This window comes from Juglans regia, chromosome 13, assembly GCF_001411555.2.
Source record: "Juglans regia cultivar Chandler chromosome 13, Walnut 2.0, whole genome shotgun sequence".
Taxonomy (NCBI): Eukaryota; Viridiplantae; Streptophyta; class Magnoliopsida; order Fagales; family Juglandaceae; genus Juglans; species Juglans regia.
Genome location: NC_049913.1, coordinates 7752437 through 7780024, shown reverse-complemented (window position 1 = coordinate 7780024; position 27588 = coordinate 7752437). Strand labels below are relative to the sequence as shown.

The 27588-nt window shown below is 37.1% G+C and overlaps 4 protein-coding genes across 6 annotated transcripts; 1 reads left to right on the top strand and 3 right to left on the bottom strand.

Moving 5' to 3' along the window:
• Positions 1–7991: 7991 nt before the first annotated feature.
• Positions 7992–11864, bottom strand: LOC108997424 (histone-lysine N-methyltransferase ASHR2). 3 transcript variants are annotated; one of them, XM_018973694.2, is made up of 2 exons: positions 10511–11864; positions 7992–9943 (listed from the first exon to the last, which is right to left on the bottom strand). In XM_018973694.2, the coding sequence occupies exon 1, from the start codon at positions 11771–11773 to the stop codon at positions 10532–10534; it is 1242 nt and encodes a 413-aa protein (XP_018829239.1). In that variant the 5' UTR covers positions 11774–11864; the 3' UTR covers positions 7992–9943; positions 10511–10531. The 3 variants fall into 3 exon arrangements, with proteins under 3 accessions (XP_018829239.1, XP_018829242.1, XP_018829240.1); XM_018973697.2 differs by having other exon boundaries at positions 8831–9894; XM_018973695.2 differs by lacking the exon at positions 7992–9943 and adding an exon at positions 9950–10398 and having other exon boundaries at positions 10511–11846.
• A 339-nt stretch (positions 11865–12203) lies between these two features.
• LOC108997425 (NADH dehydrogenase [ubiquinone] 1 alpha subcomplex subunit 2-like) lies at positions 12204–14698 on the bottom strand. Its single transcript, XM_018973699.2, has 3 exons — positions 14564–14698; positions 14307–14413; positions 12204–12566 (listed from the first exon to the last, which is right to left on the bottom strand). Exons 1-3 carry the CDS (start codon positions 14647–14649, stop codon positions 12463–12465), a joined length of 297 nt encoding a protein of 98 aa, XP_018829244.1. The 5' UTR covers positions 14650–14698; the 3' UTR covers positions 12204–12462.
• A 1100-nt stretch (positions 14699–15798) lies between these two features.
• LOC108997462 (U2 small nuclear ribonucleoprotein A') lies at positions 15799–20236 on the bottom strand. Its single transcript, XM_018973768.2, has 8 exons — positions 19961–20236; positions 19811–19851; positions 19255–19384; positions 18956–19161; positions 18399–18572; positions 17566–17616; positions 17288–17461; positions 15799–16002 (listed from the first exon to the last, which is right to left on the bottom strand). The coding sequence occupies exons 1-8, from the start codon at positions 20040–20042 to the stop codon at positions 15997–15999; spliced, it is 864 nt and encodes a 287-aa protein (XP_018829313.1). The 5' UTR covers positions 20043–20236; the 3' UTR covers positions 15799–15996.
• A 2162-nt stretch (positions 20237–22398) lies between these two features.
• Positions 22399–26550, top strand: LOC108997460 (hsp70 nucleotide exchange factor FES1). The gene is made up of 8 exons (XM_018973766.2): positions 22399–22953; positions 23368–23459; positions 24205–24355; positions 25066–25193; positions 25385–25543; positions 25627–25812; positions 25993–26199; positions 26274–26550. Exons 1-8 carry the CDS (start codon positions 22680–22682, stop codon positions 26292–26294), a joined length of 1218 nt encoding a protein of 405 aa, XP_018829311.1. The 5' UTR covers positions 22399–22679; the 3' UTR covers positions 26295–26550.
• The last annotated feature ends 1038 nt before the right edge of the window (positions 26551–27588 follow it).

Here is a 27588-nt window from a genome sequence, read left to right as displayed (position 1 = left end):
TTGAACTGACCTTCAACTAAAGAATGCTTCATAGCTAAGTAGTCTTCCCAAATATTAGTAAGGCTCTTATAAACTACCACATACTATCTTGCAAGTATTTTCACTTTTTGCTGATCCATTCCCACTATCTCCCAAATCTCCAACAAGTTGGGACCAAATTCAATCAATTGGTTAGGGAGATAAATTGTCTCATCGTCATCATCACGAAGAACCCCATTAAGATCAGACTCGAAATTAAAGAGATGAAAAATATTATCCCAAGTTTTGTTTCCCCAACGATTTCCCTCAAGTCATTTTCCTCTATCAAAAGGCCAATGAATTGATACTTGAAGGAGTTGAGCTTTCATATTCTTACCCCAAAAATTATCCTCAAGGAGACAGGTCTCCAAGCTCCCATTATTGACAGAAATATGCAAGGAGTTTGCTCCTCCAATGCCAAAAGTCATTTAGCACCTTCTTGCATTGACAACTCTAAGGATGCCAGTGACCCAACTGCCACTTTTCTTCCCTAACCACCAGTCCAAATTAGTGGAGTACCAGCCTCGCCTTGTGAGTTAACATCAACTCCCTTGGAGGGAAAAAAAATCTCAATAGCTCATGCTGTGAATCTTGAGACTTGAAGGCTTTTGGTATTACATCAACCCTCAGGTCCTGGTGTCAAGAACCCAAGAGTATACTTTATCATTTCCTCAACCCTTATCTTGTATGCATAGCCCCCATAACTAACGTGTTCATCTGGATAGAAGTGTAAATTCTCTGAAATTTTAAATTCCATGTTCCCACTATCCTGGAGTCCCCTAAATATCCCCTCTTGTGGAGCAACTTGAAATAACAACTTGGGATATTGACAGGAAAAATCAATGCTATCAAAAGTCTTTCCCAACTGGTCATAAATCAGGCCTAAAAACTTCTCCTCACATGCAGAAAACTGCTTTCAGAATAGTAAAGTAGGATATCTTGCTTCTCCGAGTGAAATACCATCCTCAAATCCACCAATAATTTTGAAAGAAGATTTTAGACCACAGAGAGCATTACTATTATTACACTCTACAGGAAACTTTACCACCACCGCTATTTTCGACATTAATAAGAATGGACAAGAAATTCACCCTCAGACAAGTTTTTCCACATATTGGAAGGGACCAAAAATCACCTGAACTACCACATCTAGCCTTCACTAACATTTCCACAAACAAGTGAGGCGCAATTATTGCCTCTTTCAATTCCATTTTGATAATCTGGTCATGTATGCATGTTCCAATTTGTAAAGTCTTTTCAGGCATATCATAAAACAACTGAGGGAGTCTCTTACCCTTATATGCGAGATTTGTGACTGCTTTCTCGGCATGCCCCCTATTATACACAAGGTTTTTAACAATTGTTATCCGGTGCCAGTGGACTACAAAAATCCAAACAATCCCATTATCATGGCAAATGGTGAGGGAGTTGGAGTTGTTGGCAACCAAGGAGCGGACCAATTGCATGGAGCAAACAAATTGTGCAGAGAAGCAACTGAAGAGCGCTCCATTGAGGAATCCACCTTGGAGTCGAGAGTGAAGGGCACAATGTGATTGTGAGATGAGACGGAACAAATTTGGTTTTAAGGTTGAGCCTGGTGAATGCCAATTTGAGGAATGATAGGGTTGGTTCCGAGATGAATCTACAACAAGAGGTCATCGGTGATGGATAATCGATGATGGATATGATAAGCCATTTCTCTCACTCAATTATTTGCACTGGTGTGCCCGATAAAGACACCACCTGGGTCAAACTCCCGTCTGGTGCACAGGAAAACAAGGGTGCCAAAATCCTTACCATTGATGCCAAGAATGGGTCCCATCATTGGTTTCACTTTATTTTTTGTTATGGCTTGATTATGGCCTGGTACAATCGTTGGAAATGGAGGAAATGGAAGAACCTAGGAATTTTTTGGAACAAAGGAAGAAGAATTCTCGTTGAGACTGAATTCCTCCTTTTCTTTCATCGTATCTGCATGTCCATTTTCTTGCAACGCATCAAAATTGATGTTCCAGGTGGGTTAAATTTTAATCGAAGTTGCTGGTGAAATCTTCAAAGTCGTTCCTGAATCCTAACATCCTTGAATGTCTGCAGGATAATTTCAAAATGTTGTTATGATTGTTCAAGTTGCTCCTTGATTTTGAGCAATGAAGGAAAATTTCTTTCATTTCCATGGATTGATGAAGTTACCAAGAAAAGCCTAGTTCTAGATACCACTTGTAACACGCCTGAAGATGCTTGACGAAAATGTACTGGCAAATAGCTCACTTCGAGGGGGGCAACCTCCAACAAAGATAAAAAAGAAGAAGATAAAATGGGAATAAAATTGTGTTCAGATTCTGATTGTTATTACAAGAGGGGCGTTCTCTACATATATTCATAGACCTTTTCTAACTCATATGGTCCAAGGCCCAACCCCCTAAAACAAAAGGAAGATAAAATAAGTCTAACATGTCTATCAAAGTAATAGGTGGGCCATGACCCAATCAACAAAAACATGCAAATTAAAGCACAAGCCAGTATGTAACCCACATGTTAAGCCCAATTATTAAACTCTTATTATCCAACCTAAACCCATTATGGATTTGGCCCATATTGTCATTATTACAGACGTATTACATCCTCAGTACCCAAAGTCAGTCGCACTAGCTTTTTCCTACAAATAAACTTCAACGTAAATAAACATTAATGCAATATTAAAAAAAACTAAAAAGAAATAAAAAATTATTCAGAATGTAAACATATCTATAACATAACCGCTTCTAAGTGGTCGGGCCATTTTTCCTCAAATAATAGCTTTTCACTTACATGTTGCCACCTCAGAAATTACAGCAAACTCAACTTACACTCATTCACATGGGAAAGAAAAGGGCAAACAAAAGGAGATAGGAAACCGATATGTGCTTCCAGTTTCACCATCGAGTAGAGTTCCACTGCAGCAGTCCACCTCCACCAGTCCGACATCCGTTGCCCACCACAGAAATTGCCCACCATTTGAAAATAGCCTTTATCCCCAACAATTCCCAAACATATAGCAATCAGGTGAAATAGCATGTGAATAAACTTCCGCACTTTTCTTTCTAAGTAATTTGGATGTTTCTCTGCTAGCTTCTTAATTTTTCCAATCATTAAAAAGCATAGATAAACTATACAGATACCTTCATCAACCATGAAAATAAAACCAAAACACATGAGAAATGAGTGAACCTACATCCAGAAAAAGAGAGGAGAGCAAGATTTCAAAATTTCATTGAAATTATGGGATGAAGCACTTAAGCAAATAGCTTGCAGATGATCGTGGGGTTCTCACATTGAAAACTCGATATGCCTCATCAAAATCATATTCCAGGCCTCCATTATAATGCAACAACCAAACAATGATGAGAACTAGAGAGGGGTGTTTCGTGAAAGAGGGGGGGGTGCAAAAACAACCTTGCGAGAGGGGGGTGCGAAAGGGCAGATCACGGGAGGACACTGAGAAAGCCAGTGGGGGGTGCAAAAGGGCAAAGGGCATTCCAATCTGATGCAGTGCATCCACAAGATTATTGTGGTAGAAAGCCTAAGGGCAGGTTTGGGGGTGGGATGAGACACAAAATTCTCATCTCATCATTACATATTTTTCAAATCTCTATACAAAATATAATAAACAATTCAACTTTTTCAAATCTCAATACAATAATAATACTAAAATATAATATTTTAAACACTAAAATAAAATATAAAATTCTCATCTCACCTTCCAAACTTATCTAAAATATCACTACATTATTAGTGGGCTATAATTTGGATAACATAAACCTAACCGGTTCTAAGGATTTCTTTATTTATAAAGGTATAATCCAATTTTTCTTCTTTAAGATGCTGCAGGGTTCTCTCTCTGTTTTTTTTTTTTTTTTTTTTTTTAATTTTTTGGTTCCGTTCGGCGTGCCTCATGCCCTCGGTAGTACGTGGTCTGTTTCATGTGCCCAAAATTCCGTTTCTTCCGTTCGTACGCTGCTTTTTCTTTTCTTTTCTTTTTCCTTCACGTTAACTTCACGTCAGCCTTTTCCGTGAGTTTATAGTAGTACCCACTACCCAGTCCTCAATGCGCAACACCTATTTTTATTTTTATTTGTTTTTCTTCCTTCACTTTAATTCAACGCCAGCTGTTTTTTCCTCGTCCTAAGCTTATTTTTTTCCTACTCTGATAAAAAAAAAAATCAAAATTAATAAAAATATAAAAATTAACACTACATAATTATTATAATGCTTTATTTAAACTAATTCGACAATAACCGGTCTTGACTCTTGACTGACATAAGTATTGATTAAATGTTTCCGTGAATCCTGACACCAGGATTGCAACACCAATCTATGTTTTCACTCCCCAGTAATTTCTGCAATGAGTCCTCGTAAGTTTCGAATCTGGAACTACTAGATAAGTTCGCTAACTTTCTAAAAAGAGAACGGATATATAAAGATTATATAAAAATAAATTTATAAATTGACGTAATTTTATAAGATACGTTATATTTATCTTATAATAAAAATTATAAATTTATAATTTGACATATTTACTATGTCAAGCCACATCATTTTATATAATTCTAAAGTACTTATATTCTAAAAATACTAATCACTCTTGCCAAAATGTATTTAATGATATTGCCATAACGAAGCTAAGCTTCTCTGCTGCCCCTCCATCGACCCAGAAACTCCTAGATAAGCTTGCAGACTTTCTAAAAATACTAACCAGTCTTGCCAAAATGCATTTAATGATATTGCCATATGACAGGTATTCAAACAAAGCTAAGAGGTTGGTTATCCCAAATCATATTATCCAAGGTTTTGTGCTGCCCCTCCACCGACTTTCTTTCTCTTGCCAATGCACATGAACAATTCACCAAGTTGATTTACTTCAATAAAGCAAAGCTTTGCTCTCAGTTTCGTAGGAAATACACGGAGAAATATCATCTATGTAACCAATAGATCCACACCAGGTAAAACCTAGTAACATGCTTTGCCTCGCAGTGAACCATGGTTGGATATGCAAATGCATGATAAGGTCATCGTTTTTCATTTCAAGAACCTTTTTTTCTTCCTATTTTGTTAAAGATATGGTATATCCATGAGTAAAACCATCTCTATGGCCAAGCATTCCAAGACTGACTGAGAGTTAAAACCATTTCTATTGCCAAACATTCTAAGACTTTCAACAGGATATTTTAATATATATTTTGTACACAATTCCAATAAGCAAAGTAGAAAGCAGTGTAAATTGCTATTTACTGATTGATGAATGGAAACACATTGCCTTGTATTGGAGCATCTGTAACTGAAGCAGCGAAGCAGCATCCGTAACTGAAGCAACCGAATATCAATCTGAAGATAAAAACTATAACCAAGTATCCTGTGAAGCAACCGAAGATCAAGGAAAAAAACAGAGTATCTGAAACATGAGGAGGAGTTGCGTAATCCTGGGTTTTTGAATTTTGAATTTGAATTTGTATTTTAAATCTATACGATTACTCTCATTGTATTATTTAAAGGAAACTGTTGTACTCGTACACATCATTGAAATGAAATTAAGAATTCAATCCTATCCTTCGTAGAATTCTACATGGTATCAAATTGATCGACCAACGTCCTTACCCTCTCCTTCTCCTTCTCCTTCTCCTTCTCCATCATGTCGGCCTCTCCTGATTCATCCACCTCTGATACACAGTCCAACCAACTTCCTCTCTCCAATCCAACCTCATCTCTTAATATCTCTAAACTTAGTCATAACAATTATTCTACTTGGAAGGCTACTATGCTTCCATATTTGAAAGGCCAAAAAGTATTTGGCTATGTCGATGGTACTCTCAAACAACCATCGAAGGAACTTACCGATGCAAATGGCATCAAAACTCCCAACCCCCATTTCGACACTTGGGAAACTTGAGACAACTTAATTCTCAGCTGCCTTAATTCCTCTCTTACTGATGAAGTTCTTGCGCAGGTTGCTCACTACACTACTTCTCATGTAGTTTGGATAGCTCTCACTTCAGCCTTTGCTTCTCAGTCCAGGGCTCGAGCAATCCAAGTGAGATCTCAGCTTTCCACGGCTCGCAAAACCACTTAGACAGCAAGTGAGTATTTCATGCATATCAAACGGCTAACATTTAATCTTGTTATTGCTGGACAACCCTTGCATTGTGATGATAACATCACCTATCTACTGGCTAGCTTAGGGCCTGAATATGACTCCCTTGTAACCACAGTTTCTACCTGTGACGAATCACTCACATTGGAGGAAGTTTACTCTATGTTACTAACATGTGAGGCCCGAATCCATCATCATTCCCACTCTGTTCCTTTGTCCCCTGTCTCGTCTAATGTTGCTGCACATCAAAACTACTTTGGAACCCATAGCTGTGGGAACTTCTCAAATTTTTCTAGTAGGAGTCATGGCTTTGAAGGTGCATATCGTGCATCTGGTAGAGGTAATTCTTCCTCTCACAACTCTAATGTTTGGTGTCAATTATGTGAAAAAGCTGGTCATATTGCCTCTAGATGCTATAAGCGCTATGATCCTCATTTCCTGCCACTGCCTCCACGCCGAAATGCCCAAGCCAATCTCACCACCAAACCAAATTTGCAGCACACTAATTAGGAATGGCATGTTGACTATGGAGCAACGCATCATCTAACGAACAATTTAAACAATCTCAACGTCTGTGGTGATGAGTATGTTGGCACTGATCAAATTCAAGTTGGTGATGGTTCAGGTTTGCATATAACTCACACTAACACTGCTACCTTACCCACATCTTCCAAATCTTTTGATCTTGACAAAATTCTTGTTGTTCCACAAATCACAACAAATCTCATTTCTGTTCAAAAATTTGCTGAAGATAATAATGTTTATTTTGAGTTTCATGATACTTTTTTTCTTATTAAGGAATACTTGGAGAACATCCTGCATAAAGGTCATAGCAAAAATGGGTTGTACTGCTTTTCACAGCCTCTCCAACAAATTGCTTCTTCCGCTTTCACTGGTGTTCGAGTTTCTCTCTCTGATTGGCATCGTAGACTAGGACATGCCTCTTTTCGTACTGTTAAACATATCTTAAGTTCAAATAATCTTCCAGTTGAATTGAATAAACGGTAATATGTTTGTCCTGATTGTGTGATGGCTAAAAGCCACAATTTGCCTTTCTCAAAATCTATTAATCATGCCACTCGGCCTTTAGAGCTAATTTTTTCAGATGTATGGGGACCCGGTTATGTTCTTTCAAGTTATAATTCTCGCTATTATGTTTACTTTTTGGATGATTGCACAAAATTTATTTAGTTTTTTCCATTAAAGCAAAAATCTGAAGTAGAAAATATTTTCCTGCAATTTCAAAACTATGTTGAACACCACTTTGATACCAAAATTAAAGCTGTTCAAATTGATTGATAGAGAATTTCGACGACTAAATAATTATTTTAAATCTTGTGGCATTGATAATAGAATTGCATGTCCCTATACACATGAACAAATGGGCTCAGTAGAAAGTCGTCACTATCAAATTGTTGAAATGAGCCTTGCTTTATTAGCTCACTCAAATCTTCCACAACCTTACTGGGAAGATGCTTTCCAAACAGCAACTTACATTATTAATCGTCTGCCTACAAAGATCCTGAACAATCAATCTCCATTTGAAAAAGCCTACAACAAAAAACCAAATTATGATTTTATGAGTATTTTTAGATGTGCTTGTTGGCCAAACTTACGACCATATAATCGCCATAAAATAGATTTTAGCTCAAAGACTTGCATTTTTGTTGGTTATAGTCTCTCACATCCAGGTTACAAATGTCTTGATTTATCAATAGGAAAAATGTGTCTCGACATGTCGTCTTTGATGAAACTTCATTTCCATATAAACATTCGGAGACCTTTACCTACTGTCAAAATCAACCCGAAACAATTTATCTACCTTTAAATTTGCACCATACACGTTCTCTAACTTTGCATGCAATAGATGATAATTGTCAAACCATTACAACGCCACCTGCAATTGATCAATTGCCAACTAACTCTACCATGGCACAACAAGACACAACTCATGCAAATGCTCCAAACTCGCATGCTATTCCCAACTCAGTGGTTGTTGATGTCCCACATGTCCCTCTCTCCATTGACACAATATCAACCTCCCAGCGCATGACCACAAGATTTCCGACAAATAGTCTCAGGCCAAAACAACCATATGTTGGATATATCAAATATCCCATTCCACAGGTACTTCTATCTAAGGCTAATTCATCAACTACCAAGCCAAGCTGCTCCACGGAAGCGTCAAAATTTCCTCATTGGCGTAATGCAATGGATGTTGAATTCAATGCACTTATTCAAAATGGTACTTGGGATTTAGTTTCATCACAACCAAACCAAAATCTTGTTGGAAATAAATGGGTCTATCGGGTAGAAAGAAATGCAGATGGCAGCATTGAACGGTTCAAGACACGCCTAGTTGCAAAATGATTTCATCAACAAGAGGGTGTTGATTTCACTGAGACCTTCATAACAGTGGTAAAATTGATCACCATACGCCTTGTCATTTCTCTTGCAGTCTCTAACAATTGGTCATTTCGACAATTGGATATTCAAAATGCATTTCTTTATGGATTCATTCAAGAAAATGTCTATATGTATCAACCGCAATGATTCATTCATCCCAATTATCCAAATCATGTGTACAAATTAAAAAAAGAGTCTCTATGGTCTTCAACAAGTCCCACGAGCATTGTTTTCTCGACTCACTGATCAATTACAACAACTTGAATTTGAAGGCTCTAAATCTGATACGTCTCTATATACCCTTCACCAAGATCAATTTCATTTAATCATCCTAATTTATGTCGATGATATCATCGTGACTGGCTCAAATTCAAAGGCTATTGATAAATTAATAAGAAGCCTATCCACAGTTTTTCCCATGAAAGACTTAGGCGCACTTTCATTCTTTTTAGGGGTGGAAACTTTATATAATGGTAATGATTTATTTCTAACACAAATAAGGTATATTACTGAGCTGCTGCGCAAAGTCAATCTTGATAAAGTGAAGCCTGCAACACCGATGTCAACTACTTGTCATCTTTCAAAATTTGATGGTGCAAATTTTATTGATCCTAAGCTCTATAGAAGCACAGTAGGAGCCTTGCATTATCTTGGGTTTACTCGACCAGACATTGCTTACTGTGTTCATTGTGTAAGTAAGTTTATCCATCAACCAAAGGATCCTCATTGCCAAGAAGTGAAGAGAATACTACAATATCTAAAAAATACAATTTCATTGGCCTTCGGTTTACAAAACAAATGGATCATTCTCTTCATGGGTTTAGTGATGCCGATTGGTCGGGTGACGGTGATGATTGCAGAAGTGTTGGCACTTATTGTGTTTTTCATGGCAATAATCTAATTTCATGGAATTGCAAACAGCAACAAATAGTAGCACGGAGTAGCACCGAGTCCGAGTATAAATCTTTATCCAATACCGCAGCTGTAATTCAATGGATTCAATCCGTACTTCATGATTTGCATTTTAGATTACCGATTTGGCCAAAACTATGGTGTGATAATATTGGTACCACATATCTCTCTTCCAATCCGATGTTTCATGCTATGACTAAACATATTAAAATTGATTTTCACCATGTGCGTGATCAAGTTATTCAAAAGAAACTTGAGGTTTCATTTTTGTCAATAAAAAATCAGCTGGCTGATCTGCTTACCAAAACATTGCATGCGGCTCAGTTTACTCTATTGCGTAACAATCTTCAAGTTCAAGAACTGCCATTTTGATTGCAAGGGCATATTGGAGCATCAGTAACTGAAGCAGCGAAGCAGCGAAGCAGCATCCGTAACTGAAGCAACCGAAGATCAAGCTGAAGATAAAAACTATAACCGAGTATCCTGAGAAGCAACCGAAGATCAAGGAAAAAAACAAAGTATATGAAACGTGAGGAGGAGTTGCGTAATCCTAAGTTTTTGAATTTTGAATTTGAATTTATATTTTAAATCTATACGATTACTCTCATTGTATTATTTAAAGAAAACTGTTGTACTGATACACATCATTGAAATGAAATTAAGACTTCAATCCTATCCTTCTTAGAATTCTACACCTTGCAATAAATGGGAAGGAAGGCCAACTTGAATGATAACAGCGAGGTTCACACCAACTACCAAGGAATTTTATCATTTTAACCAAAGGTTTGACCATGTGAACATGATGATAAAAACTGGTAGTCCAGTTCGTGTAGAAAATAATGTGTCTTAAATAACACTATTTAGGAAGGATGGGTGCACAATCGCATTTCAGTTCACATGTCATGAAAAATTGGAACAATGCCGTTGTTCTAGAAGTACTGAAATGGGAAACAAAAGTGATTTCAGGGTCAGGAAAAGTTTAAAAAGGAGAACCTAATAGAAACAAAAAGACAAGTGAAAGAAAGTCTTAGATGTTACAATGAGACTTACAAAGGCAGGAAGGAAGAGAGCTCAATCATCCATAGAAAGCTGGTCTTCTCCTCCATTTGCATCAGTCACTTGGTCATTCTTGAGATTGCCACATACATTACATTCCATAACGTCAGAGGGAGTAGCCTCGTCCTTAGGGGGCAAAGGAGCCAGCGTGCCCCAGCAGTTTTCTCTATCACACATGTATCTGACAAAGAAATAGGCGTGGGGGAAGTCGGCATCTCCTTTCCCCAGGGAGGATTCCATGATTTGGTCATGGTGGTCCTCATCCATCACTTCGTCTATCTCCTCCTCGTCCTCCTCCTCGGCAAGATCATCATTATCATCATCAGACCAATTGACTTCGACCTTGCAGCGGTCACAATGACAAGTGAAGCCATAGTCCTCCATCAACCTCCTCTGCCTGCTGGCATAATTATCGTTGACTGGAAAATAGCTTAAGCATATCTCCCTACCTTGCGGAACATCATGAATCATCCGAATGATAATGTCGGTGTTGTTCTGGTGCTTGGGGGAGGTGTCGACGTAGTCAAAACGACAGGCATTGGGAAGGCAGTCGTGGTTGAAGAAGGAGGCATTCGGGTAGATACCGTAAGCTCGGACAGAACGTTGGCCACCGTCAATGGAGGAAAAAGGCTCCATAAGCCCAAAGGCATTAAGCTTGTCCTTGGCCAACAATGCGGCCGTGAGTTCCACCGAGAAACCCTCAACCGGAGGCGACGGGAAGAGGGAGGAGATGAGAGAATGCAGGAAATGAGCAGCGGCGGAGTCCCTGGCGCCAGGGGTGCCCTCAAGAGAGAGCAGAATCTGGAATTGGGAAAGAGAGACAAGGGAAAGATGGTAGGCGGCCACCAGGAAAAGGGCCTGCAGCTGGAGTTCCATGGGTTGTTCAAGCAGGAGAGAAGAACAATCGCGGAGACGAGAAAGGGCTTGGCATACCCATGGAGCGTGGGATGAAGTGAGTGCAGCGGACAGGCAGTTTTGGCTACAAAAGACATGAAAGTGGGAGCAAGAGGGGCAAGAAACCACCGAGGGCGAAGAAGATGATAAGGTTCTGAAGCACTTGGCACAGTAGGTATTGGAAGTGGAGGGGCGAGAGGAAGAAGGGTTGATCAGAGGAAAAGCAGAGTAGAGGAGGATAGGGGAGTCCCTGAGGACAATTTGGCCGGCCTTCAGTGGCTGCGAAGCCACCAGACCCCTCCCTCTCCCTTCTATCTCTTCTATCCTCAGGAACCCAGTCTCCGCCGCCGCCGATGTAGACATCTCTCTCCGCTCTGCCGCAAAGTCCTAACTCCCAACAGTACCACTTGATAGGGTTTTTCCAACCAAAGCCCCAATTCTGTTTCTCTTATATGTTGTAAATACTGAATATAAAATCTTATATATACGGCAGCATCGCTTGACCCAGAGCTAGAGGTGGTATGTGATGGAAACATTGGATAGCCCCGACACGTCGAGCCCACGACAGATCCATTTTGCTTTGGATCCATAAACTGGGATCTCTTTGTCTGCTGGCTTTTTTTTTTTTTTTTTTCTTTTTTTTCAGCAGAAAAAGGGTATGTACTATGCATTCCCAAATCCAATAACCGCAAGGTTTTTGACTAATTCATAAACAGTGGTATTCAACTTAATCAAAGGATTTTATTAGCATGAAAATTTACCAATTTTTTCGTTGATCAACACCAAACACGTATCAGAACAGTACCCAAAAACAGAAGTCAGACTTATAACTTAACTCATTGATTGTAACCAAGCATCGGCTCGAGGGTAAATTTGTTTTGTGTAAATGGAAGATGCTTGTACATAAAATTATCAAACTACAACGCAAAGACAGAGTACCCAATAAACATATTTAAGAAAAACAAAGGAGATCAACTGAACAAATGAGTCTCTGGGCAATTTTTTCGTTGCATTAATTTTATTCCATTTCATAGGGTCCAATAACAGCACTATCAGGCTTTAAGAGATGCCCCCACTTTGACAAGGTCTTCAACTGCCTTCAGGATTTGTGCCTCAGTCAAGCCTTCCAAACGGATGCCCCTCTCAACACCCATGTCTGTAGGATAAACAAAGGTCAAATACATGATACTAACGCATATAAGTTTGAGTGCAAGGCATGGGCACAAATGATCAATGAAATATAACCGAACATGAAATGAATATATTGAACTTAGATAGTTGTGACAGGCCTAAAATTGTTTTATCAAGCACCGATTGAGGAAGTGGAAATGTCAAATGTTATATAGATGAATGTCTATGTGCAAATCTACGACTAGGTGTTCGTCAATAGCTGCGCAATTTCCGAATGCCCACACTTGTTAGGAGTAAAGAGACTCCATCATATATCAATAAGCCAACGCCACATTTTCCATATGCTATTTGTACATCTTGAAGAAGTTTCTACATAACAAACGTTTAAGTTGCCAAAAATGAGAAGGATAGGATTAGGGTATTCACTATCAAACTTCAACAATCTTCTACTTGTTATTTGCTACATCTTATGTTTGCCAGTCCAAATTAACAGACCAACTAAAACCAGCCAATATAAGAACCCCAACCATGCATGTATATACCAAGTTGAGTAGCTATGTCCACCATCCTTGTTTTTCGTTCATTGCTGTGTTTCCTTGAATAAACCATCTTTCACTCATTAAGTTTCTTGCTACAGGAGAAGAAGCAACTGGCTGATGTTTTTCTTCCTGAACTAATTCTATTGAAGAAACACAAAACCAGTGACAAAGAATCAATGGAGATTCATATTCCAAGAAAAACAAAAAAAAAAAGATTTCCCCACCAATCTTTAGTCATCCAGCAAATTGTAGGAAACCAGAAAAGGAAAACAGAAGGGGAAAGAAAATACAAGAAAAGAGCTAGAAAATTCAAGGGCAGTGACTGTAAACCCAATGGCAGCAGTTACAAATGCACATTGCCCTATCATCAATGCCAACCCACCCACTGACTCTCACCTCCATCACTGACACCTAATAAAAAACCAATGTGAGACTTGACACTCAATGCACTTTTATCATACATAGATCATCACTTAATGTAGGATTTAGGTGGCCTTTACAATCTCCTCCACTCAAATCCCTGAGGTCCTCGTCAAAACTCATGCCAAACTGAGTCCAGTGCCATATGGTGTTATTAGGTTGGTTTTAATACAATTTCTAACAGCTTAAAGAAAGCTTAAGCCACATTGGTCTGGGCTTATACTCCGAAAACACAAGTTAATGTTACACTTGGAGATTCTTGCAATCATTATAAAATTAGAATCTAATAAGGAATCAATGTGAGACTTCACTTAATGCAGTTTTATCACAAATTTGCCTATTTGTTTTAGGTATCACACACGTTCACCTCTATCACAGATCACCCACCCATTGTGGGATTTAGCGGGCGTTAAACTCCCAACAAAAGTCCCTCGATGAAAACCCTACATATCATAATCCTCCTAATTTAAAACTCTGGTCACCTCCATTTTTGCAGGACAAAAGATTCGTCCCCACGAATATATGCCTACATTACATGGCGGAAATGCAACTGGACTTGGAGGATCATAGAGTGTTTCAACAAAGTAGGTATAGGAATTCAGAAAAAAAAAAGTACAGGTGAATACAATACACATGACAGAACACTGGTAGGAATCGCGTGAAAATGAAGAAATGAATATGAGCAAATGAATCTGAAATCGAGACATGAAATCTGAACATCGCCAAGATACGAGACGAAATCGAGACGAAACAAAAAGTAGTGAAAACAAACAAGAGATGGAGCGAGTAAAAAGAAAAGGAGATACCATATCTAGCCCATAACTGAGGCTCAATCCCACTGCATTCACGAATTAAGATTGGGAATTTAGGGTTGAGTGTCTTGAGATCCTTGTAATTCTTCTCTACGAACGCTCTTTCAGAAGTTCAAAACAACAGAACAGATAAAAAATCATATTATCTCAGGTTAAATAAAAAAAGCAAAAGTTTTATCTCGAATTAACCAGTAGTGATAAACAATAAAAGGGAAAAATATTTTGGCAAAAAGATGATAGAAATGAGAAACCTAGCGGACGAGCTCGCAGGCGATGTTTGACATAGCAGGATCCGAAGCTCCTTCATATTCCGAGACAGATGTCCCCTCCACGCCATTGTTACGCTCTCTCCCCCTCTCTGTCTCTAGTCTCTCATTCTGCTCTTTTCGATCGTCACCTAGCCCCGGGGGGATGGGACAAGAGGCCCAAGCCCAGCATCAGCCCTTTGACAATGTGCTGGGTCGAGGCCCAACTAAAGTCCGTACGAATTACTCTGAAAATCCATTGGCTCGGGAAGGTAACATTATTGAGTTCTTCTACGATCAGCCGTGAAAAGCTCTCAAATTTTTTTTTTTTTTAAAACGTTCGCTTTACCCAAATAAATACTCAATGCATTTTGAATTCGTATAAGCACATCCCGCATCTGTAGCACTGGCGTCGCCTGCCCAACGCCACCTTGTGACAGCCATCACTCGGTCCAACGCCACCCCACACGGCCCATCCCTCTGTCCTATGCCACCTCTCGAATTTACACATCCCGCCTCACGTCTCCTACCCAATGCCACCCTGCAACGGCCATCCCTCGGCCCAAAGAAAAAAAAAAAAAAGAAAGAGAGAGAAATGTGCTAAACCTCCTGCAGATCTGAGGGCTTCACGTCAGTGGACTGAGGGCGGCTTTGCGTTGAATAGACTGAGGGCTTAGCATTGGTGGACTTAGGGACCGAGGGCTTGGGGACTAATCTCCTCAAGAGGGCTAAGGTCGTGGTTGGCTTCGAGGGCTGGGATCGAAGAAGATGAAGGGCTAAGGTGGTTCAAGAGGGGGAATTGATGGGCTTGGGGGTGGGGGGAACCGATTGAGGGCTGAGAGACAAGCCCAACAAACCGATCCAGTGGTTTTAGTGAACCCAGTCCACACATTAGGTGCGTTATGACTGCTGCCAACTGTTGTCTAATGCGAAGATTATTTCAACATTATTTATCATCCTTGTGGAACTCGACCATGTCAAGGATGGAACTTGGCTGACGAAGAAGTGATAGAGGCCTACGTATTCAAGTTTTAATTTGTGATTTAAATTACTTTTTAATTGTCTATAATCAGTTGATGCCTTGTTAGGAATAATAAAAGGATGATAATTTAATAAAATGACGTCTAACAAATTTCATGCAAATTTATCCAATTCCACAAAGCATATTTTATTATCATCTCGTGATTTTATACTAAGCAGCTCATCTCCATTTCACAAATTATCATCCAAAGGCAGAAACATCATATAATCGCCCTAATTTCAATTAAAATAGGTAAAAGTGTACAAGTCCCATCAAGCTCAGGTAAAAACCAGTTAAAGTAATCATAATATTAGAGAAATATCCTAAATGAAGTCCAACGGTAGAATTATCAGCCGCTGCAAAGGGGCAACGTGCTTTCCTGAGGACTGAGGCGACTGGATTCCAAAGCTACCACCCTTCACTCCTGCAAACACAGAAAGAATAGCATTAGTATCATAGCCTTTACCACAAAGCAAAAAATTCCAGTTGCTTGAAGGCAACAAGCATTCCACTAACATGATATTTGATCCTCAAAACTTCTAAGTTATGCACCAGGTAAGGAATGAAGGCACCAATACACACTAAATCTCTCCTATCACCCAATATCATGCGTTTGTGTGTGTAGGAAGATCCAGTAGTGTAATACAGTCCCACAATCACCTCTGCATCATCGAGGAACTTGATAAAAACAAGATGACCTTTGTGGCATATCAACATATTCCCAAATGATGTTCGTTTAAATAAAAGCCTCTCATGTATGCATGTGCAAAATATGGAATATTCATTCTGAAACGTTAGGAAACATATACACATCCTGAGGTATAACTAAAATGAGAATATAATCTAATAGGGGAACCATATTATCCCCTACAAATCTTATAAGCTACCCTTTTACCACTTAGGGCAGGTTTGGGGTCAAAATCAAAACACAAAATTCTCATCTCATCTCATCTCATCATTACACATTTTTCAAATTTTCATATAAAATATAATAAACAATTCAACTTTTTCAAATCCCAATACACATTTTTCAAATCCCAAAACAATAATAATATTAAAATTTAATATTTTAAACTTCAAAACAAAACACAAAATTCTCATCTCACCCCCCAAACCTACCCTTAAAAGGGAATCGGCTTCTTGTCCTATTCTAAGGATCCAAGAATGACTGCACCAACTTTGTAGAAATATCCATCATAACATCACAGGATAAATCTAGAGAAAATCTAGTTAACTGTGACAAAATATGTCACCAATTGAAGGAACAGTGTACTTATCACATGATACAAACAATATTCATGCCACTAGCATCCTTCAAAAGCTGCCTAAAAAGACACAATGAAGGCTGGTTTTCATGTACCATCCATGAGACTCGTGCAGAAGGCAAAACACTAGGAAGTTGTGAAAAAAGTCTATTGGATGAATTAACTGTATTCCAAGATCCTATTGTTCTAAAAATTCTTTCATAAAACTCGAGCATAGGCTAGTGACCTAGTCACAACAGATACTGGATGCTATCCAGCCGTTCAAGTAACATGGAGAATCGAAGTAATACAAGTTCTCAAAGACAGTGTCCTCCCCAATTCTGCCACCTCTGCTTTTGATCACATATGTGCACATTTATACATATTTGTGGTGTGCACGTGTATAGAGAGATAGATGAAATGGTGGTACAAATGAAACAGTCTAAAAGCAACAGGAAGTCATACTTGTTCCATGGGTACAGGTTCATTATTCCTTTGTTCCTCCACGTCTTTTGGCTCACTGTCATCCTCATTCTGACTATCGGAGTCCATATTATCGTCCTTTTGTTTGACACCATTTGCCTGAGTATCCTCAACCAAAGCTTGCAAATCTGTAGGAAGCTGACCTGACTTCAATGCCTGCTCACCAAAACCAGATTAAAAGTGATATGTTACTACTAAGCACAAAAAAACAAAGCTTTAAAAAACTTAATAATTCCAAAACGTAATGAAAATGTGAGGACCTTTTCAAGTCTTGCAACCTCTTCAAGAGTCTGTGAATTCACAATGGCAGCCTGCAAACAAATGAAACATTAGCGAATCTAAATAATAGTGGTGGTGGGTTGCCATGCTAGTCTCTCTTGGGGTTTAGGTTCCATGGGTGAGTCCTAAGGGCTCTGCCATGGGGTGGTTCCATCATAAAAAAAATTAAAAGGATATGTACTTATGTAATCATCCAATAATTTTTTTATATAAGGTTACTCACTTTCATCCAATAATACAACCATCCCAAAAACGTAATAGAGCTCAACATTCTCCAAGCAAGCTCAATGCATTGGAAGTCTTGACTATTCCTTTCTTAAGCATCCATCAATTATTATTAGAACACTGTTAATAATATCCTCTTGTCGCCTTAGGGAAAAAAGAAAACACCCTCTCTTGCCTACTAAATAACCCACATAATTATCTGCCTTTAGAAAATCCAAGCACAATATTATTTTCAAAATCGTTTTTTCACTAAGACACAGTAAAATGTGGTAGACTAAGAAAAGATGTGAAAATATGACAAAGTTGTTGCATGCATTCGAATCTAGTTATAAATGTATGTTATTTGCATATAAATGAATGCATGTAAATATAACCCAGCCAGATAATAATCAGATAAGGCTTTTCTTTGGATGAAACATTTGTGGAAATCAAACAAATAAGAAACCAGTAATGAATTCTGCAAACAGGTGGATGGTTTCATATATTTTTGTTTTTGAGGTAAATGGTTTCATATTACCCAAAACTGTCATTCATGACCAGCAGCCCCTAACTATACTACAATCACTGATCTGTGCAGTTAAATTAATACCTTGATAGCTATTATTTGCTCTGGTGTTGGGGCAGCCACTTTTGGAGTTTGTTCTTCCTCTGAAACTTCCGAAACTTTGGGTACCTCAACAGGTGTGAAAGTCTTTGCGGATTCCTTTTTAATCTCTTCCTCAACTTCTTTGGATGCAAACAAATTTCTTGCTTCCATTCTCTCCTGTAGTTTATGAAATATGATTATCAAAATGAAGGTACATAATAGAGGCAGAGGAGAGTTGACAAGAATGACAATTGTGGAAGTATCATATCATAATTGTATATCGTTTTCTAGAGTCTCCGTAATGATTCAAGTTTCGCACATTCCACTTTTAAATCAGAAATCGAACTTTTGGCTATATCTGGGAATAAAAAAATTCTTTGGATAACTAAGAGTAAGCTTCTTTAAAATTTGGGGTAATAATCATAACTATGCAAACTCAAGATAATGAGAGTGTAATTAAACAAGACAGTTTAAGGCTACCTTACAATTTTAAAAATATAAGAAAGCAGCAGCATGCACAGAAAACCAAGACTGAATTTGGCACAATAAAAGAATCTTACCTTGTTTTTCACCTTCTTGAAATCTAGAACCCGAAGGAACTTTAGTTTGTTAATGACATACAGCCGATAATTTGGTTTCTTTGTGATGTTATTATCTAACAGGCTAAGAAACTGCAGCTTTGGAAGGGATGCCAGAGGATCAATCTCTACCAAGTTAACAAGCCTGTTGTTCGTAAGAACTAAAGTGTGTAAATTTGGCAAGAACTCTGCAACATGAACATCGAATGAAATTATAGTAAACAGAAGGTATGCTTAATGACACAATGAAAAAAGGACAGTAAGTACCATTTGAATCTTACCTCCGATGTTGGGATTGATACGAGTAATTCTATTGTTATTTATAAGCAATGTGCCCAAACGATTAAGATGAGGAAAGTTTTCCAGCTTAACAATCTCATTGTCAGACAAATCAATTGTGTCGAATTGGTCCTGCCAAATCCCAACACGCAAATCAAATATTAGGCTCATTGTATTCATAGTTCAAGAAAAAACAAGTTGTATATAATAAAATTCATTTGCTTGAAGCAGCGTCATATAGCTAATGTAATATTATGAAAAAACATTAACCTGTAAGGAATTGGGGAATTCTAATTAATATGGTATGCTGTAACATCTATTCAAGTTTAAAATTTTCATGAAATCTACTTATAATAAAGAATCATCAATCATCAAATATCAAGTAAAACCAACACCGAGCCAACAAACGTACTTATCAAATATTAAACAAAAAAAAAAAACTAAGACCTCATTGCCAAATCACAATCCCATCACTTCAGTAAAACGTGTAGTAGTAGAAGTCAAGATTTCCCGAAATATGAAGGGGAACTTGAAATTCAAAGAGACAACGTTGCTCACCTCAGTAGCGCCCAAGTTTTCTATCACCGCAATCTTGTTACCTGTCGACCAGAGGGGAAAGTTATTTAAGTAGGGCCATTTCGACGAGAGAGAGTAAGGGCTCGGACGGTGGGAAAAAGGATAGAGAGAGAGAGGGGGGGGATACCATACCTCGAAGATCTAACTCTCGCTCCTTGACGGCATTGAAAAAATGAGGGCTTTTCCAAATCAAGTCGGCAGTGAGCCTCACCATCTTTCTCTATTCCCAGCGTCTCTGGCTGAACGAACAGTAAATTGCAGCAAGCAGCTGAGGTGATTGCTGCACCCGGATGGAGGGCTGGACGACCAACAACCCTAACAAAAAATTTGAAGCCAAGTCGGGCAAATGCGCAGTGTGGGTTACGGCGCTGTCGCGGGTTTACGAATTAGTCCTTCTCCAGGAGCAGGCGGAAGGCTTACAAATATCAGCGTGCTATATAAAACGGGTCGGATTATCCACTTTTTCAGATCTAAATTAATTTAGGTCTAAAAATGTAAAATTGTGTTTTTTTTTAATTTCTGATTTCAATTTGAGTCTCAAATTTGTAATAAATCACTGTTCAATTTTAGTCTCAAAATGTCCCAGTTTCATTCTTTCTTACATAGATGATTGTCAAGTCCAAGGGGTCAATGTTCGAGAATTAATTAGGTCAAAAAAAATATGGATGACACTATAGTTACTGAGGAATTCCTTTTGAAAGTATATTTTCTTTTTTTCATGTATTTTTTTAAATCATCTTAAACATTAAAAAAAAACTAGATCGTTAAAAAAATATTTTATTAATCACTAAATAAAATAAAAAAATAATTTTGTTATGTACAAACAAATTTGCATATCAATCTACGTATTAATACTGTTGTTTTCATATTCTAAATTTAAATTAGTACTGTTTTCAATAAAATCTATTTTTTGACCAATCATATTGAATATGTGCGCGTATTAACACGCATAATCGCTTACAATTATATTTTTTTATTAAAAAATTATCATCGGGACCTATTATCGAGAGTCGAGACCCACTATTGGAACACTTTGCAATTTCCAAAAAATATATCTTGCTTGGTACCATTTTAAATGTTGTCTTTAGATGATATTCAATGGCATTGATTGCTTGATCCCCTTCCACGCACAAGACAATATGTGAACTCTAATAACTATGAAATGATCTCATCGTGCATATTATCAACATACTGAAGAAGAAAGTTTGAAGGAGTAGATAAATTATATGAATAATTTAATGCTACGATGCTTGTATTAACAAAAATATTTGGGAGTCACGAGCCGTGTCGCTGGTCAGAACTCTTGTATTAAAGGCTAATGTTCACTGCGATAAATGTAAATCATAATGAGTTTTGGGCTAATGGTTCTTCCCTTCATGAGCCGAATCTAGCACTTTTATATGGACTAACATGTCTAGTTAGGGCTAAAGATCTTGATTGATAATTTTGGAGGTATGGAGTTAAAAACCATCCTATTCCAACTTAAAAAAAAACATGTATAGTTGGAGAAAATTTATTAAGGAATTAATCTATTATAAACTTGTAAAATACATCATCTATATCACTATAAGATATAATTTTAATTTTAAAATTTATATTTAAAATCGAATTATGTCACGCAAGTATGTGTGGTGTAAAGGTCTTAAAATATCAGTTTTCTTTTTTAATAGTCCTTAAAATAAAATATAAGCCGTATTTTATATATAATTTTGTGAAAGTAAATGAAGAAAATAAGAAATTTACCTATTTGTTTAAAATGTGTTTTATGGTAAAGTTTACTAAAGTGCGTAAGAGTATTAGCATTGGATTATACATATACAAATGTACAATTTACATAATATGACATAATTTTATATTTGACTATTCCATTCAAAACTTATTCTCACATTAAATTATCTATATATTAGTTAAAATAATAATAAAATATTCTCAATTTAATAATATTTTTTTATCAATTTTGTTGTTCTATTAATTTTTTTTTCTAAATTAAGTGCTACATGAAAATATTAATATTTTACAATATTAATTTTTTTGTTATGTGTCAATACTTGTTCATTTACTGGGCTTCATGCACTTTGTATAGAGGTTGGACTGAAAAAATAACTAATTCACATTAAAAAAAAATGTGGGAAGAGAGAGAGGAAGAAAATAATAAACAAACATTTAATTGAGCTACAGTATCAAGTCAAATATGATCGAAAGAGTTGAATCACTATAAAAAATCATTTGATTTTACAATTGCATAATCCAATGCATCTCCTTTTCATGTTTTATTAGCCATATGAGCTTTTGCATTTACACTAAAATATGTTTTATTGAGTTTTTATGAATGTTATTTTCGGTTTTTGTGTTTGTTTTATTGTTTGGAAATTTAGTAAATAATTACATGAATGATGAATTTTAAAAGTTTAATATATTTTAATTGAAGTTAATTTATTTTTTAAAAAATAAAATTGAAATTCGAGCCTTTGGTAATAATCATCTCGAGGCAAGGACACGTATTCAAGCATGCTGGGAACCGATTGATCTCTGATAAACGGCACAGATTCTACGAGGTGATGTGTAATTTTAGGAGGCGAGGGAATCCCCGAGCTCGGGGCCATGTCGAGGAAAGGACATAAAAACGACGCGACTGGAATCGTCAAGGGAGCGCGACTTTGAGTAACATACGAAGCGATTCGATTCGATTCGAACTCGAAGAAACCCCGAGAGAGCTTACAAGAAAGAGTGAGAGAGAGAGAGAGAGAGGGATAGAGGATTCCAGATTCCAATCCGGAGCCGTGCTAATTGTACCAGTGATTTAGTTTTACGACACAAATCATAGCAGGGGAGAGGACGGGAGGAGGAAGATATGGGACGGAGACCAGGAAGCATTGCTCCATCATGGCTACTACTATTGCTTTCATTACTTCTTGCCTGGGCGATGGTATCTCCTGCCGACCGTGTTCGTTCTGGTAATAATAATAACTCTTCGTCCACGGGAGCTTTATATTGGTCCACCGCAAAGGAGGAGGCGGATCTGCTTCGCAACCCCCATGCACGGGACGATTCCTCCGAGGCTGTCGCCAACGACGACTCCGACGGCGGCTTTTCTTCCCTCGAAGGAATGTTACAGTGGGCTATTGGTAATTGTAGTCCCTTCTTTCTTTTTCCCCTTTCCACTTACATGGCTAGCTGATTATTTGCTCCAGTGGTGTCGTTTCTTAATATTACTATTTAGAGATAGGGGCTTGTTTATTATCAATTGATATATTTAGCCTAAATGGCCAAATAGAGTACCTATCGACTCCATGCCCAGAAGGCACGGGTTCATTCGGGATAGCTTACTGCATTCAGTTCTGGTCGATGAGAAGTTATGACGGGTTTGACCCAGAAGGATACTAATACCACTCTATCGGAATCCCTCAATTGCAGTGTAGACGACAATGGAAAATACGGACTCCTATATTTAATATTTAACTCGTGGTTTTAAATGCTAACTTTTATTTTTTCTTATGTCGAGTATCTCTACTGAAGTGTTTCTCTTGTAAATGAATCAGGTCATTCTGATCCCGCAAAATTAAAGAAAGCATCTGAAGATGTCCAACGACTATCACCCAGTGAGCTGAAAAAGCGACAAATAGAACTAAAGGTGGGAAACTATTAAAATGTTCATGGGTAGCAAATCACAAAAGAACTGTTTATTTTGGATATTCGTTTGTGCCATGAAGAATTAGAACAAGTAATTCATCTATATGAGCATATTGTATCTTATTTATGATTTTTGTGTTCTTTTTCATTATCTTTGATTTTTGTTGAGTGCTTCTCTTGTTCACTTTAGGCTTGGGTTGTGCCTATCAAAAACATTATGTATTGAAATTTACTTTTTTGGGATTGTCTGCTTGAAACTTATGTTATTTTTCACCATCTAGTGCTAATAACCTTTTTTAGGTCACGACAGTCTCGTCCTATCGGTGCCCTCCTCTTGATTCTAGTCTTTCCTTCATACCGATGCATTTATAGATTTTCTTTTTCATCCCTGTGCGATGGTTAGTTCTTTATTTTTTGGTGAGAGTGCTAGTTTTCTAATTTGTCACTGTAAGATTATATCTTAGGTTATGAAGTAAACACAGTATGTGATATCGGTCCCTACAAGATTATTATGGATGAATCAAATGAATTGAATATTCAGCTAATGCATGTAATATGTCATGTATGGGGTAGACTCTAGCAAGTGTTTTTGTGCTTCTGCATTATGTCATATTTTGGGTAGATTCTAGCAAGTGTGTTTGTGCTTATGTATTATGTCACATGCACCTGTTCAGTGTGTTTGCTGGATATGATGTATCTGTTGTGCTTAAATTACTCGCCAAAAAAAATCTATTATGCTTAAACAGGACCTGATGGAGAAGTTAAGAATGCCGTCGGATGCGCAGTTGATGCAAATTGCAATAGATGACTTAAATAATTCCTCTTTGTCTTTGGAAGATCGTGAACGTGCTCTAAAGGAGCTTCTAATACTTGTCGAGCCAATAGATAATGCAAATGGTAGGTGTGAATATTTTACTTCTCATAGATCTGCAAGTTTTGCTTAAAGATGTGCAAGTTTTACTTCACAGTACTTAAAAAAAAAAAAAGTTTTTCTTCACAGTAGATAAGACTTCAAAACCTGGCAATGTGGCTTGTGGTTTGAAAGTCGTGCAGACCCTCAGGTGGGTATGTCAGACAATAGCATTATCAGATGCAAAAGAGTTGGGTGGCTTGCCAGATTAATGGCATTGTCGGATGCAAATGATTTGGGTGGCTTGTCAAGCAAATCCCTTCTTTTGCAGATAGGGTTCTTTCAGATAGATTGTTTGTGTTTCTTGTCATAGGGGGATAGGTATTCACAGTTGTTCTTGCTAGCACCATATGAACTAAGTGGGAGCATTCTAAAATGATTATTCCAGCCGCAGCATTAATTAGCTAATTTCATATCATATCATGTTCATAATATTTATCGGACCGACACTTACTAAAAAAAAGAATTGACGAACTGGCAAGGCAGCTTTTGACATTTCATACCTCCTCCTTTTTCTAAATATATGCCCCAAGTTATTTGTGTCTATCTTGCTCGTTGATAAGCCATTGCAGTTTAATTGTTGGCGTGCTGTTACTTTTTCTGAAATTTTGAAATCTTATGAACCTTGAGGTGTTTTGTTCTTTTATCTTTTTTCCTGCAAATTAGTTGCTGACATATTTAAACTTGTGTTTGTCAGATTTGAAGAAACTTGGGGGCCTTGATGTGGTTATACAAGAGCTTAATCACGGTGACCCAGATATTAGGAGACTTGCTGCATGGATTATTGGGAAAGCCAGTCAGAATAATGCGGTTGTTCAGAACCAGGTATGAAATGTTTGTTTTCTGAACCTATTGAGTTGCAAAAAGGTTCATGTTTCATATTCTCTACCCGTTTTGTTAGCAATCTTACTTATAAAAAAAAATATTCTCAACCGTTTTGTGAAATGTGTGCTTTCGTGAAATTAAGTGAGAGGTGCTTGAAAGAAATCTAATTTAAAAGTCTGCAAGTCTCTTAGGTCCTGGAACTTGGGGCACTAGCAAAGCTAATGAAGATGGTAAAATCTAGTTCGACAGAAGAATCCATCAAAGCATTATATGCTGTTTCAGCACTGATCCGAAACAATCCAGCTGGCCAGGAATTGTTCTATGCAGAAGCTGGATATATGACGCTTCAGGTGACCTACATTAGAATGAGAAAAAAGATTTGAGATTATTCATATAGCGCTGAGTATTGCAACTGACAGTTACTATTTCTTAGGACATTCTGAGCAATTCAAGCATTGATATCAGACTGCGCAGGAAAGCTGTCTTTCTTGTGGGTGATCTGACAGAGTGTCAGTTAGAAAATGTGGATAAAGCTGAGCTTCCGTTTTTCAGCAATCAAATTTTCTTGAAGTCTGTAGTTGACCTAATGGCATCAGATGATCTTGATCTACAGGAGAAGGTGGTTGACCATTAATCTTATTAGACACTGTATTTGTTTTTAATATCAAAATGATACATGCACTACTAACTCTTAGAAATAGTCAAATGTAGAATCTTGAAAATGGAGTTCAGTTTATTTGCTGGAAATTCTGCAGTTTTGTTCTAATCTATTTTGTGCGGTATTTGAGATGTATTGCAGGCACTTGTTGCAATTAAGAATCTTCTGCAACTCAGGGCGGCCGAACCACTAGTTTACAAGGACTTTTGTGGTTTAGGTGGTGCATTAGAGAGAATGCGTCTCCAACTCCAAAAGTTAATGGCAGAGGAAGATGTCAAGGATTATGCAATGGACGTGGAGAGCCTCCGGAGTGAAGTGGAGCAGATTTTCCATTCAAAGTTGGGAAAGGTATTAACTAGAACTTGCTTGGTTTATGCGATTTGTTGAACTTTCATTTAACTTGAAAACTTTGTAACTGACAGGAAACACAGGTTCCAACATAATGATACGTTCGTCCTGCACCAACATATGCTGGACTAGGCATCTGGCTACTGTGCTCATAATGCATGCCTTGCTGGATAACAGTCTTATGCCCATTATTTTTTGGTTGTGGGGTTCTTTGTAGACTGACCATGTGAATCTATATGTTTAATGGATAGGACTAGGAGAGAGAGAGCTCAAGAAAAGGACTGATTATTTTATGAATTGTATTTTTTTTAAAAATCTATTTATATGATATAGAGGAAGTCTTGATCTTGAGCCCTTTGCGCAGTTTGCTTTCTCCATCTTTAATTTCTGACCTGCCCAAACCGAAATTTCTGTCCATCTATAAAATTAAATTTATAAATTGATCTAATTTTATAGATCTATTATATCTATTTTATAATAAAAATAATATTATAATCTGACTTACTATATCAAATTACATCAATTTATAAATTTATTTTGTGTTTAAAGTATTTCCTTGCTCGAATCCTGTCTCCCAAGTGAACAGATGAGTGCATTTGTTTTTGTTTTCTAAAAGTATTTATGTGTTTTTTTAAATATTAAAAAAATACATAAATGCTAAAAAAAAATTAAAATAAATAAATGCACTTGTCGATACCGGTCACGGATTCGAGTAACGTAGAATTATTCTATTGCATATATCCCGAGATGTTGCGAGATATTTATAATCGTTTCAAAATTGAGAATATTAGAAATTAGAATTAGAATACTGCAAAAAATTATATATATATTATAATATTACAAGAAAATTTTATTTATACATACTGATTTGCCAATTTTTGAAAATTGTGAATATTTTAAAATTCGAAATGATATTATAAAAGATAAATGATATTTACAATTTTAAGATATAGAAGTCCAACACACTCATTTTAAAGAAATTGAATGAATATGAGATTTACATTAAATTAAAAAAAATAAAAAAACTGTTTTTTTAATGGTATATCTTATTTATTTTAAATAATGCTTCAAATTTATATATATTAAAATTGTATATATCATTACTCATCAAGTAATGCTAGGTATAAATTTTAAATAGATAAATTTTATATAAATTTTTGTAAAAAAATGAGTATTATTAATAAATAATATTTTTTTATATTTTTTTAAATGAAGTCTACCTTTTTTATAAAAATTTATATAATTAGAACTTGTTACTCGTTATAAAATATTGCAAATACATGACATGACCAGTTAAATTGAAGTCCGCCGGCCCAGCCGCTTTGGTTGTCCCTACGTACAAGGCTCCATAATGAACTACGAAGCCCATATGGCCTACTTACCGGGCGA